Consider the following 12,524-nt stretch of genomic DNA (forward strand, 5'->3'; position numbering starts at 1 on the left):
CCTCGACAGGGTCACCAGCTCTGGAATAAAACTCCCCGAGGGCCATCTGGAATCCAAGCGGATCCATAAGCCTCCTGGGGCGGACCATCTTAATCGGCCCACCACCCCTGCAGAGGGCAGACGGAGCAGTCAAACTAAATCCCACCAGGTGGTGATCTGTCCATGACAAGGGAGTGATCTCAAATTCCCCCACCTCTAGATAATTTATTTCCCGGTCGGCAAAAACCAGATCCAGAGTGTGTCCCGCCACGTGGGTAGGGCCCGATACCAATTGAGACAGGCCCATGGTTGCCATGGAGGCCATGAAATCCTGAGCCGCACCCACTGGGGGGCCTCAGCGTGGACACTGAAATCCCCCAAAACAATAAGCCTGGGGGAACCCAAGGCCACCTCCGAGACCACCCTCGCCAGCTCAGGTAGGGAGACTGAAGTGCAGCTGGGTGGTTGGTACACCAACAGAATCCCCAGCCTATCTCGGAGGCCCACCCTCAAGGACAAACACTCAAAATTCTGAGATTGCCTGACCGGGCACCTGGAAACGGGGAGGGTCTCTCGAAAGATGACTGCAATGCCTCCTCCCCGACCCTCGAGGCGGGGCTGCTGCACCATCTGGAAACCTGGAGGACAAAGCTGAGAGAGAGCAACCCCGCCCAGCGCATCCAACCAGGTCTCCATCACACATATCAGGTCAGCACGCTCATCCACAATCAAATTGTGGATGAGAGATGTTTTTGCGTTAACTGACCTGGCATTCAGCAGCAGTACCCTAATCCTCGAAGGAGTGTTCTCAGAGCTCCCTGGGGTCAGAGGGTTGGGAGAAGGGCTGGAAAAAGGAACAGGCCTCAATTGCCTGGACCGTTTCCCCCTGTAACGGCCTGCCCAACTCCCACCGCCATACCTCCCTCTGCCCGCTACCTGTGATATTGCTGCCCCCACTCCAGACCCACTTTTTCGCTCTCCCAGACACATCTCCCCAGACTAACCCACCACAGCTTCTTGGCTTAATAAAAACCAGAACCAGACTTGTACAATCTCTTGCTAGCTTCTTAATTGCAGGGAGAAGGATCCTCAGCACAGAAGGGGAGAGATCTTCCGGGCCCTGGGCAGCTCGCCCCACGGCTGAGAGCCACAAGGACGAGAGCCCTTGTGCTCTCGCCCTTCGGCTTGCGCCAAGAGGCTCGTGCCCTTGGGCCAGCCTGCCCTATATATCAGCAGAAGCCCCAGCACAGCAACAGCCCAGGAGATGTTACACACCTGGAGGAGAGGTGGGGCAGAAGCAAAAGACAGTACAGTCAGTGCCCCACCCAAGCTGTTCCCTTCTTCCCAAACAGATTTGGTTTGAATAACTGTTTTTTGCCTTCTTCTATCTGTCCCCTTTCCCTGTTTGCCTTTTTTCTTCTCTTTCGACGGAGAATTGGGCAGAAGAATGGAAGTCGCACACACAGGCGACATGCTAAAATGTTCCCTTTCAGAGGGTCCTCTGTCGGATGCCCCATTAGCTCCTTCGGGGGCAGGCAATACCACCGTAAAGAGAGCTTCGGCCCCAGTTATTCCCCAGGAGGGGGAAAGAGCAGATGATTTGGAACGGGCGGGTGGATCGGCGATACCCTGGGACGGGGGATTGGCAGAAGGCGCGATACCACCAATGGCGCCTAAAGCTCATTCAAAAGCCCTTAAAAAATCTAAGCATTTGAAGGGCAAGGACGGCATTGAACCTAAAAAGAGAACGAAACACACCGTGGACAAAGCTCCTTTGAGTGAGCAACTCCAAATGCGAGCGGTAAGGGCACAGCAGCCCAACAAGCCGATTACGGACCTTCCCGCCAAAAGCGGAGTCTCCATTTTACAACCTGCTGAGCGTGCTACGGCAGTCAGCTCACAACAGATAACCGCTGTGCCACTGATAAGCAATGTGTGCGCTGGGCCCATGGGGCAATTGGACAAGGATATGGCTAATGCTAGCTTTTCGAGGGGGGCCGACCATGCGGTGGCGGCGATGGATGCGGAGGCGGAGAATGGGTCTGTGTCAGGTCCAGAATTGGCAAGTATCAGGGGCCCAAATGGTGAACAGCTCTCGCTTAAGGAGTTGCAGTGGCTGGGTAATTTCATAAAGAACCAGTGCATGGCACTAGTTTCTCCCCTTTTGGGTCAATCCCCTAAGGTTTCGGGGGCACCAGTAAAAGTACCATCATTAGTGCAGGACACTAGCACAACTGCAGTAATACCGCCAAAATGCAGATCTTGACGGCCATCGTTCTCGTCCTCCCCAGACTCTAGCCCATCTAGACGCCAAATTCCCCTAGGGGAACGCATTTGGTTCGCTAGACGTTATAGAATGCGACACCTTAGGAGGGGACATTACAGATCATCATCTTCAGATGATGCAGGTGAACCAAAGAGAACTTGTACCCCTGTAAAAAATGGTGCGGCAGCGCCCATGGTTCCTTCTGGCATGCTTGTACATGCTGAAAGTACTAGGCAGGCTCCACTCACCAGTCATAACCCCCTAGTTCCTCCAGTCCCTGTTCCTCAGAAACTTCCACAGGATTCGGGGTCCAGTTTGTCTGGTTCAGAGAAAGAGGAGGGAGAGCTCTCTATGAGCAGACATGCCAGTGCAGTTCTTTTAAAATAGGAGTAACGTGGTCTATGGGGTGGCCCCGGAGACCAACTTGGCTGCAGTTTCTGAACTACGTACAAAGGCAGCCCAATGTAGAGCGCATTGCAGTAGTCACACCTGGATGTTACCAGCATATGTATCACTGTTTTAAGGTCATCTGTCTTGAGAAATGGAAGAAGCTGATAAAAAGCTCTCCTGGCCATTGCCCCAACCTGATACATCAGGGAGAGGTTTGGGTTGAGAAGTACTCCCAAGCTACATACCTGATCTTTAGATTCACTTCAAACCAGGCCTGCTCAACTTAGCCCCCCCAGCTGTTTCTGGACTACAATTCCCACAATCCCCAGCCACAGTGGCCAATAGCCAGGGATTATGGGAGTTGTAGGCCAACATCTGCAAGAGGACTGAAGCTGAGCAGCCCTGCTCTAAACCATGACTCTATTTGCCTTCACAGATCTCCTCTTTTCTTCCTTACATTCTCTGACTCCTCTACAGTTCTGTACACATGAAAAACTGTTTCCAAACATGGATTGCGCTAAGCTCCGTTGGGTTCATACCCTTGAAATTATTCCACACTGTTACTGTGGATATCACATATTGAAGATGATTCACTTTATTTTGGAAATTTTTCATGTGAATTTTGATTATGTAGGAACATAAGAGATGGCCTTATTAGACTGTTGGTTCATTTGGCTAACTGTTGTCTACGCTGGCAGTGGTTTCTCCCAAGGGGAGGAGAATTGGCCTTGGATCAGTGAGCAGGAATTGTCCCCTTTGAGTCAGTGAGCAGGAATTGTCCCCAAGGGCCTGCCATGGTTTGCATTTTGATGGGAGACTACATATGAGCACAGTAAGATATTCCTATTTAGAGGATGGGGCTGAAGCTCAGGGGTGGAGCATCTGCCTACATGCAGAAGGTCCCAGGTTCAATCCCAGGCATCTCCAGGTAGGGCTGGGAAAGATTCCTGCTTGAAACCTTGGAGAGCTTCTGCTGGTCAATACTGAGCAAGATGGACTAAGTCTGACTGACTGAGGCTTTTCTCACAATGGGAAAAAAACGGGCTAAAGAAGCCCAACCTGGTTTCCCCCCACAGTGATTATCAGAGGGTTCGCGGGCGCCAAAGTAGCCCTAACCAGGTTAGTGGAGCGAGCCGCTCCGCTAACCCGGGTTTTCTGATCCTGTGCCGCCACAGAGTGGCTCTGTGCCATGGCGGCACACGAGGAGACCCCTGCCGGGAGGCTGCAAACAACCTCCTGGGCTTGGGGGTTTCTCCAGGATGCCCCACACACTTGCGTGGGGTATCCTGGAACTTTCAGGGGCCACGTGGCCCCCGATCCCCACAGCCCCCGCTGGCTCCGTGATGGAGCCAGCAGTCGTGTGGGCAGCCAATCCGGCTGCCCAGGGCTGCCATTTGATCATCTGCAGTAGCAGCGGGCTAAGCCCACCCTCCCCACAGACCCAGAAGAAGCTCTTTTCAATGATCATAAGAAGAGCTTCACTATAAGGCAGCTTCCTATGTTCTTGTGTAAGGATTCAGGCAGGAGTCTCTCCCAGCCCTATGTGGAGACACCAGGGATTGAACCTGGGACCTTCTGCATGGAAAGTAAATGCTCTACCACTGAGCTATGGATGCTTCTGATGAACATTTGAAGCTGCCATCTACTGAATCAGAGTCATACCAAGCTCAGTCCTGTCTACACTGACTGGCAGTGGCACTCCAAAGTACAGGTAGGAATCTTTCCTAGCCCTACCTGCCAGGGTAGGTGCTGCCAGGGATTGAACCTGGGACCTTCTGCATGCAAAGCAGATGTTCTACCACTGAGCGACCGCCCATCCCAAATACCAACCCCCTCCCAAAGAAGGTGTGGTCCCCATACCAGTTCTACTTGGTCTACAGCTCTCCCTGGAAATGAGGATAAATAGACAGGTTTGAAAACAATTAAGAACACACCAGATGATTCACAGTTAGCTATGTACAAGTTACATGGGTATTTCCCCATCAACAATACCTGTTTCCCTGTGTGTTGACTAAGAAATTATCCCCTGCTGGACTATCAATATTAACAAGAGAAAGGGTAGTGTTTGCCTCTTTATTCGCTCCCAGCTGCACACTTGGTTACACAATCCAAGTGGAATCAACAATGCATGTCCCTGATTCCTTGCCATACACAAACTGGTTAGAATGCCCTTCACCCAGACCCACCCACATATTAGGGATGCTGGTCTCAATCATTGGTATGATCATTGGGTTTGGTATCATCTGCAAATCCGGCTACCTCATTGCTTATCCCTACTTCTAGATCATTTGTGAATAAATTAAAAAGCACTGGTCCCAGTACAGATCCCTGGGGGACCCCACTTCTTACTTCCCTCCATTGTGAAAACTCTTCATTTATACCTACCCTCTGTTTCCTGTCTTTCAACCAGTTAGCAATCCACATATGTTCTTGTCCCCTTATCCCATGACTGCTAAGTTTTCTCAGAAATCTTTGATGAGGAACTTTGTCAAAAGTTTTTTGGGAGTCCAGGTATACTATGTCAACTGAATAACCCTTATCCACACACTTGTTGCCACTCTCAAAGAACTCCAAAAGGTTGGTGAGGCAAGATTTCCCTTTGCAGAAGCCATGCTGGTTCACTCCCAGCAGGACCTGTTCTTCTATGTGTTTTACAGTTTTATCCTTGAGGATGCTTTCCATCAATTTGCCTGGAACAATGCTTCTGGATCAAGATCAGCAAGAAAGTAAGACGTTCCTTTCTCTGGTGGATTTCAACAGTCACAGAGACTGGAGTGTCTCTGGTGATCTCCGAAAAGATCGTTGTCACTACAGACGCAAGCCTTTTCGGTTGGGGGGGCACTCTGTTCCGACCTCCAAGCCCAGGGGAGGTGGGACTGGACGACCTAGTGCACAACATAAACTGGCTAGAGTTAAAAGCGGCCCGCTTGGCACTGTTGAGTTTCCAGAGCATCATAGAGGGCCAGCATGTTCTGGTGCGAACAGACAATGTCACGACGAAGGCTCATATAAATCATCAAGGGGGGACACGGTCGAGATCACTGATTCAAGAGTCAGATTTACTCTTTCAGTGGGTGGAAAAACACCTAAAGTCGGTATCGGTGGAACATCTGTCAGGAACCCAGAACTTACAAGTGGACTTGTTAAGTCAACAGTCCTTGGACCTAGCAGAGTGCTCTCTCCACCCAGGGGTATTTGATCTGTTAACTCACAAGTGGGGCACGCCCTTGGTGGACTTGTTTGCTTTGCATCTAAATCACAAACTTCCAAAGTTTTTTTCGAGGCACCAGAGGCATAACCAGGGAAAACGGCGCCCGGGGCAAGCACTGAAATTGCGCCCCCCCAGCATACATCTGACTGACACACATGTGTTTTTTCCTCACAACAACCCTGTGAAGTTGGCTTGTATCTCAAACAACAGAATTATGATGCAATGATGATACACACTACATTATACTTAGGTTTTTCCTCACAAGCAACAACCCTGTGGAGTTGGCCTGTATCTCAGACAACAGAATTATGATGCAATGATTGATGATACACACCACATTATACTTAGGTTTTTCCTCACAAGCAAGATACAATCTCCAAAGGTCCTGGCATATAACCCCCTCCCCCATTCTTCTTGCCAAACTTTGTGTCTTTAGCAGGATACCACAGGCACTTGTTAAAGCTAACACTGCGGGTTTTTCTGAGACGGAGCTGTTATAGGAGCACTTCAGCGTAAACTGAGATCACAAGGCAAGCTTTCACAGTGCAAAAACGAGCATGCCAGCAAGTAGAACTCATGGTAAAACTCTCTTGAAACACCTTGTAACAATGCACAGGCAGCTATGTTACACTGCTTGAGTCAACTCACACTGCTGTACTACCCAGGCTGTGGGAATTGACTCTCAGTTCCATATACATGCATGCATTTAAGATTGAGTGCCAAAGAATCTTTATGATTGTTTTTCTTTCTTTTGGGGTGGAGAGAGGAGCGTATAATGCAAACATTAACACCTGTTAGGCATCTGAGAACCATAGTTGGGCACCTAAATAAAAGCCTGATTCTTTAATATTTTCCCCCCACATGTGGCTTCTGTAGTTTTTGCAACTCATTCAATTTCTCACCCTGATACTTGGTCTGCTGCTTCTACCCGCCCGCCGCCGAATCCTTTCTTCTGTGCGGGTGTCCGTGTGTGTTCTCCTCGTCCTGCCTGCGCCTGCTGCAGTGCAGCCCCAGCCCCAGCAACCACGCTTTCCTCCGTGACGGCGACCGCACCACCACGTGCAGGTGAACAGAGGAGGACGGACACACCACATGCATGCGCAGCGCGACTCGGCACGCCAGCTGAGTCGCGCGTGCGTGCGTCACTGACTAGAGACCCTCTGGCTTGCAAGCCACTTGAGGGCCTCTTTCTGGCTGTTCCAGACTAAGCGAGTGACAGAGCGAGCAAGCCTCAGCCAAGGGCAGGCGCAGTGAGCAGCATGAAAGGCGCCCGCCACGGCGCCCACCACCGCCAAGCCAGGCCACTGACTGGCCACCAGCAAAGCAATGGGGGGGGGCACGGGTGGCGCAGAAGGGACCGCTTGTGGGGGAGGGGGCGCTGACGCGCTCCCTTGACTGCTGCAGCACTGCTGCACTGAGCAGGAGAAATTTGTATTAAAATTTTTTTAAAAAATTGGTCATGGCGGCGCCCCCCATGTGACCTTAAAAGATGGCACCCGGGGCATGTGCCCCCCCTGCTCCCCCCCATAGTTACGCCTCTGCGAGGCACCAATGTTAGCAAGCCGAACAGGTGGATGCCTTGGTGTCCAGGTGGCTACAGGGCCTTCTCTACGCCTTTCCCCCCTTACCAATCCTGGGTGCAGTTATCAGAAAAGTTATTTTCGAGAAGGCCGAGCTGATAATGTTGGCCCCATATTGGCGAAGGAGGCCATGGTTTTCCGACCTGAAGGCACTTTCGATTCAGGATCCGTGGCCCCTTCCATTCAGGGCAGATCTGTTGATGCAAAGGCCCATCCGCCATCCGGATCCAGAGTGGTTACACCTACATGCTTGGAGGTTGAGCGGCAGGTTCTAGATAGTAAAGGTTACTTTCTGAAGGTGCAGGACACGATTTTAGCATCCAGGCGGTCTTCCACAGTTCGCATTTACCAGGTGATGTGGGCGGCTTTCTGTACCTGGGCTAGAAAGAACAGTGTCCAGCCATTGCAGGCCAGGGTGTCAGACGTTCTCAGTTTTCTTCAACTGGGTATTGATAAAGGTCTCCGCCCCAGTACACTGAGGTGCCAAACGTCGGCATTGGCGTCTGTACTGGCCATTTCCAGTGGGGATTCTTGTGGTTTACATCCAGATATCCAGCATTTCTTAAAAGGGGCGGAAAATTTGGGTCCCCCACCAGTCCATAGATTTCCCTTGTGGGATTTAAATAAAGTGTTAAATGCCCTCACTAAGGCTCCTTTTGAACCACTCCGTAAAGTTTCCTTAAGGTTGTTGTCATTCAAAGTTCTTTTTCTTGTTGCAGTTACATCAACCAGATGAGTGTCAGAGTTGGCAGCTCTTTCGGTTCACGATGAGCTTTGTATTTTCCAAAAAGACTCAGTGGTTATGAAGTTAGACCCTACCTTCCTACCAAAGGTAAATTCGACTTTTCATAGGAGCCAAGAGATTGTCTTGCCATCCTTCTGTCCAGAGCCTCAGCATCCAAAAGAGAGGCTTTGGCATAACTTAGATGTGCGCAGAGCTCTTCGCATTTACATTAAGTGTACAAAAAGCCTGCGAAAATCGGATACCCTGTTTGTGTCTTTTGAGTCTTCTGGTTTGGGCTCCAAAGCTTCCAAAGCATCCCTGGCTTGGTGGATCAAGGACACAATAGCCTTGGCGTACGAATCCTTAAGATTGCCCGTCCCTCACGGGATTACTGCCCATTCTACCAGAAGTGCTTCCATGTCAGCTGCTTTTTCTGCAAGGGCTCCCCTTGAGGAGATTTGTAAGGCAGCCACGTGGTTGACGGTGTCACCTTATATAAAGCATTATAAAATCCCTTCGTCTTATGAAGCTCAGGTGGCTGTAGGTCATAGTGTGCTTCAAAAGGTGGTATAGGCATCTGCTTCCCACCCGGTTCGGTAGCTTAGGTATGTCCCATCACATGATGGATGCCCTCCCCATACCTTGGAAAAAGAAGCACTGGTAAACTTACCGTGAAGGATTCTTTTTCTGGTATGGGGAGGGCATCCGGCCCTCCCGCGGATGTAGGAGATGGAGCTATGGGTGGTGGAGCAATTCCTAGGGTGCGTAGCTTACCTATCTCTGTTTTTCTTCTTATTCACTCTTGTTTACATATTAGTTTTATTCTTGGCTGAGAAGGTTGGTCCTCAGTTTTTCCCCCGCCTACGCTTCTACACGACCAGAACTGGGTCACATTAGGAGGAGCTACAGGGGTAGAAGACGTGCTAAATTTTGATTGGCCCTGTCTCGGAGCATGCAGAGCATAACAACCCATAAAGTGATGGATGCCCTCCCCATACCAGAAAAAGAATCCTTCATGGTAAGTCTACCAATGCTTTTTTCTGGCCCAGAAGGGCTGAGTCTAGACAACCTATGAAGACCTTTTTCCTTTTTTTGGCTTCTAATTTCCTAATTCTGTAATTCAGTTAGCTAACACCAGAGGAAAACCACATAAATGCATTTGAAGGACAAAACAAGTGAGGCTATGGGCTAGGAAGGCTGCCCATAAGCTTGGAGGCGCCATGGATTGGGGAAAAATAAATAAATCAGGAGAATAATAAAAATAATAACCTTCCATCTGCCAGTCTCTGGTGGGTGTGCAAAAGGAAATGAAGTATTGAATTTAAACACCAGAGAAACAGACAGCACCAGCTTTTGGCTGAAGGCAAAATTCAATAAAGCCTTTTAAATCAATTAATTGATTAATTAATTAATTAATTAATTAATTAAATCAATTGGTTTATTTCAGTCTTTGACCAGCATAAGATAAAATATAAGGACAGTAGCATTAAAAGTAATCTATGCCTGTCAGTAAAGTTCAAGCTAAAATCTTATTGTTGTCAAACTAAAAAATATGGGGTGTTATAATATTAATTAAAATATGATAAAACAAAATATGATAAAATCAAGTCCCCCAGGGCTCCATATTGTCTCCAGTGCTTTTTAACATCTACATGAAACCGCTGGGAGAGATCATCAGGAGATTTGGTTCAGTTGCCTGCACATGTGAATAGTGTCTGTGTGTTATGAAAGGGTTGAAGTCAGAGAGTAGTAGGGAGACACAGGACTGGCTTGTGAGGCTGGGCAACCTTGTAAGTAGTGGGAGAATGAGGGTACTGTGGATGTCTCTATAGAATAGGCAGGGTAAGAGGATGTGCTCGGTAGTTTCAATTTGCTCAGCATCGCAGGGGCACAGGCATTCCGTGAAAGGGGTCTTCTTGTATCTTCCATCTAACACAGATGAATGGAGGGTGCCACAGCCCGCCAGTATGAAGGCAGTTCTGTGGTTAGGGACCTCTAGCTGCCTTAGGTATGCAGCGGTGCCACTATGTACTTTAGACTTAGGGATAGGGAGATTTGGGGCCCTGCCTAGGTCATTTTGGTGCTCTGCGTCCATTATATGGTTTTTAAGAAATGTCTTGGCCTGCTCTGTTCATAACCAAGGGAAAGTAGTTGGGGGTGGGAGAGAACCCAAGAGAGTAGTTGAGAGGGGGAGAACCCAAGTGATGTTAGTTTCACCAGCACGGTTCACTTCCAGGTGGATAGGTATCCATCTTAAGCCCACTGGGAAGGATAGCCTTAGCCAAAAATTGAGTATGGACAACCATACTCTAGCCTCCACTTTCTCCAGGTCTGCCTCCAGTTGAGGAGGCAGAGGAGGAGAGCTGGTAGCTATCCCTACTACTTGTCCCCTTAGCTAAGTAGGGTCTGCCCTGGTTGCCTTTGAGCGGGAGATCACATGTGAGCACTCTAAGACATTCCCCTTGAGGGATGGAGCCACTCTGCAAAGAGCAGAAGGTTTCAAGTTCCCTCTCTGGCTTCTCCAAGATTTGTCTGAGAGAAATTCCTGCCTGCAAGCTTGGAGAAGCCGCTGCCAGTCTATGAAGACAATACTGAGCTAGATAGGCCAATGGTCTGACTCAGTATACGGCAGCTTCCTATGTTCCTGTGCAGACCAGCATTGGAAACACAGTGGGGAACCTGGAATACTGCTCTTAGAAATTTGGACTGGACAAGCTCCAGAGGGAAAATCTTGGAAAAGGGAACCAGACAAGGTCTATAGAAAAGTTGTGCCAGTGACTTTGCTGCAAATCGTTTGAGGGTTGTAGTTATGTAGTGGCCGCCTTTAGATTAGAAGATTTTCAAGATGGCAGCAGTGCTCCTCTGGGCATTTTGAACAACATGGTTGCTCTGGGCATTCCTGATGCTGGATACATGAGAGACAACCCCCAGGTACTTGAAGAATGAGAACTGAGTTATTGTGTTCCCATTTATGTACCAGGAGTATGGCTTTGGTCTCCTAGCAAAAGGCCATGATTTTGGTTTTATGGTAGTTTATTTCCAGATGGTCCTCTTTACAGTATCGAGTGAGGCTCCTCAGTCCAAGTTGTTTATGTGGCCTACCATGCTATTCATGTAGAAGTTGAATAGAAATGTGGAAAATATGCAACCTTGTTTGATGTCCGGGGTCATAAAGGGTTAGTCTGCTGAGTCTGCTTTTAAACTGCCAACCAAGATATATAGACCTGGACTCGATCCAATTTTTACCAAGTTGTGTAGAGACTAAGAGAATTTTGCTTACCTTTAATCACTCCACCGTTCTACTTAAGCTAATTTGGATTCGGTGGGTGTGGTCCATCTTTCTCATAACAACAACATAAGACCCATCAGAGTGTTCAAGGACTGCACAATAAAACCACTATTTGCAGGGAAATTTAGAAGCAAAACTGTGGCTTCTGCAAATGGCCTTGATGATAATGTCACCAGAGGAATGAGCTTAGAGTTCAGTAAACCACCTGCAAACATTTCTGCTGCAGACTCAACCTGACTCAGCAGACCAACCCTTAATGGACCAGAGAGAGTTAAAGTCATAAATCAAATAGACTTGGGTCTTGCAGAACTGGAGGGGAAAACAACTACTCATGGCTGTTCAAGCCCAAATGCAACCACTGACAACACTTCTCCTGCTCAGATTCTGAATTCATAGACATGATAATGAAATGGATACTCATCTTCTCCAGGCCACATCAGAAGGACTCATTCAGATTGGTTCAGCTTCCAAAACCCAGCTCCCAAATCTGGGTAGGACACTTTTCCTACCCAGTTTTTGATTGTGTGAACAGCCTCAATATTTCTATTCAAAGAGACGGACACAATCACATTTTACTCTAAGTTATTGTTCCAATCTGTTCAATATGACTTTTCAGTCCTTTTTTATTTTACATCTATTTCTTATTGTTTTAATTGCTATATTTTATAAATTGTAGTCCCCTGAATAAGGAGTCCATTTGGAATCCCCCCCCCCTCATGTCCTTCCTATATAATTGACTAACATGGCTTATTTATTTATTTAACACATTTGCATACCACCCAAAATGCAAATTTCTGGGCAGTTTACAACAAAACAATAAAAACAACAGATAAAAAGATTAAAACATCACAACAATTTAAAATTTAAAATCTTGAAACTATTTAAATGTTAAAACACAATTAAAACAATATCACATTTATTGTTAGCAATAGCAATAGCAATAGCACTTACATTTATATACCGCTCTATAGCCAGAGCTCTCTAAGCGGTTTACAATGATTTAGCATATTGCCCCCAACATTCTGGGTACTCATTTTACCGACCTCGGAAGGATGGAAGGCTGAGTCAACCTTCTACTAAATATA

The 12,524-nt window shown here is 48.0% G+C and overlaps 1 protein-coding gene across 1 annotated transcript in view; it reads left to right on the plus strand.

Annotated features, from left to right (window-relative positions):
- Positions 1–1,927: 1,927 nt before the first annotated feature.
- The window catches only part of LOC128335589 (H/ACA ribonucleoprotein complex subunit DKC1-like), a 51,275-nt gene continuing 40,678 nt past the window's right edge, over positions 1,928–12,524 (plus strand). The window contains exon 1 of the mRNA XM_053274132.1: positions 1,928–2,019. Within this exon, the coding sequence (XP_053130107.1) occupies positions 1,928–2,019 (92 nt within the window). The remainder of the gene's footprint in view (positions 2,020–12,524) is intronic.

Source organism: Hemicordylus capensis, chromosome 11 (assembly GCF_027244095.1).
Source record: "Hemicordylus capensis ecotype Gifberg chromosome 11, rHemCap1.1.pri, whole genome shotgun sequence".
Classification (NCBI taxonomy): Eukaryota; Metazoa; Chordata; class Lepidosauria; order Squamata; family Cordylidae; genus Hemicordylus; species Hemicordylus capensis.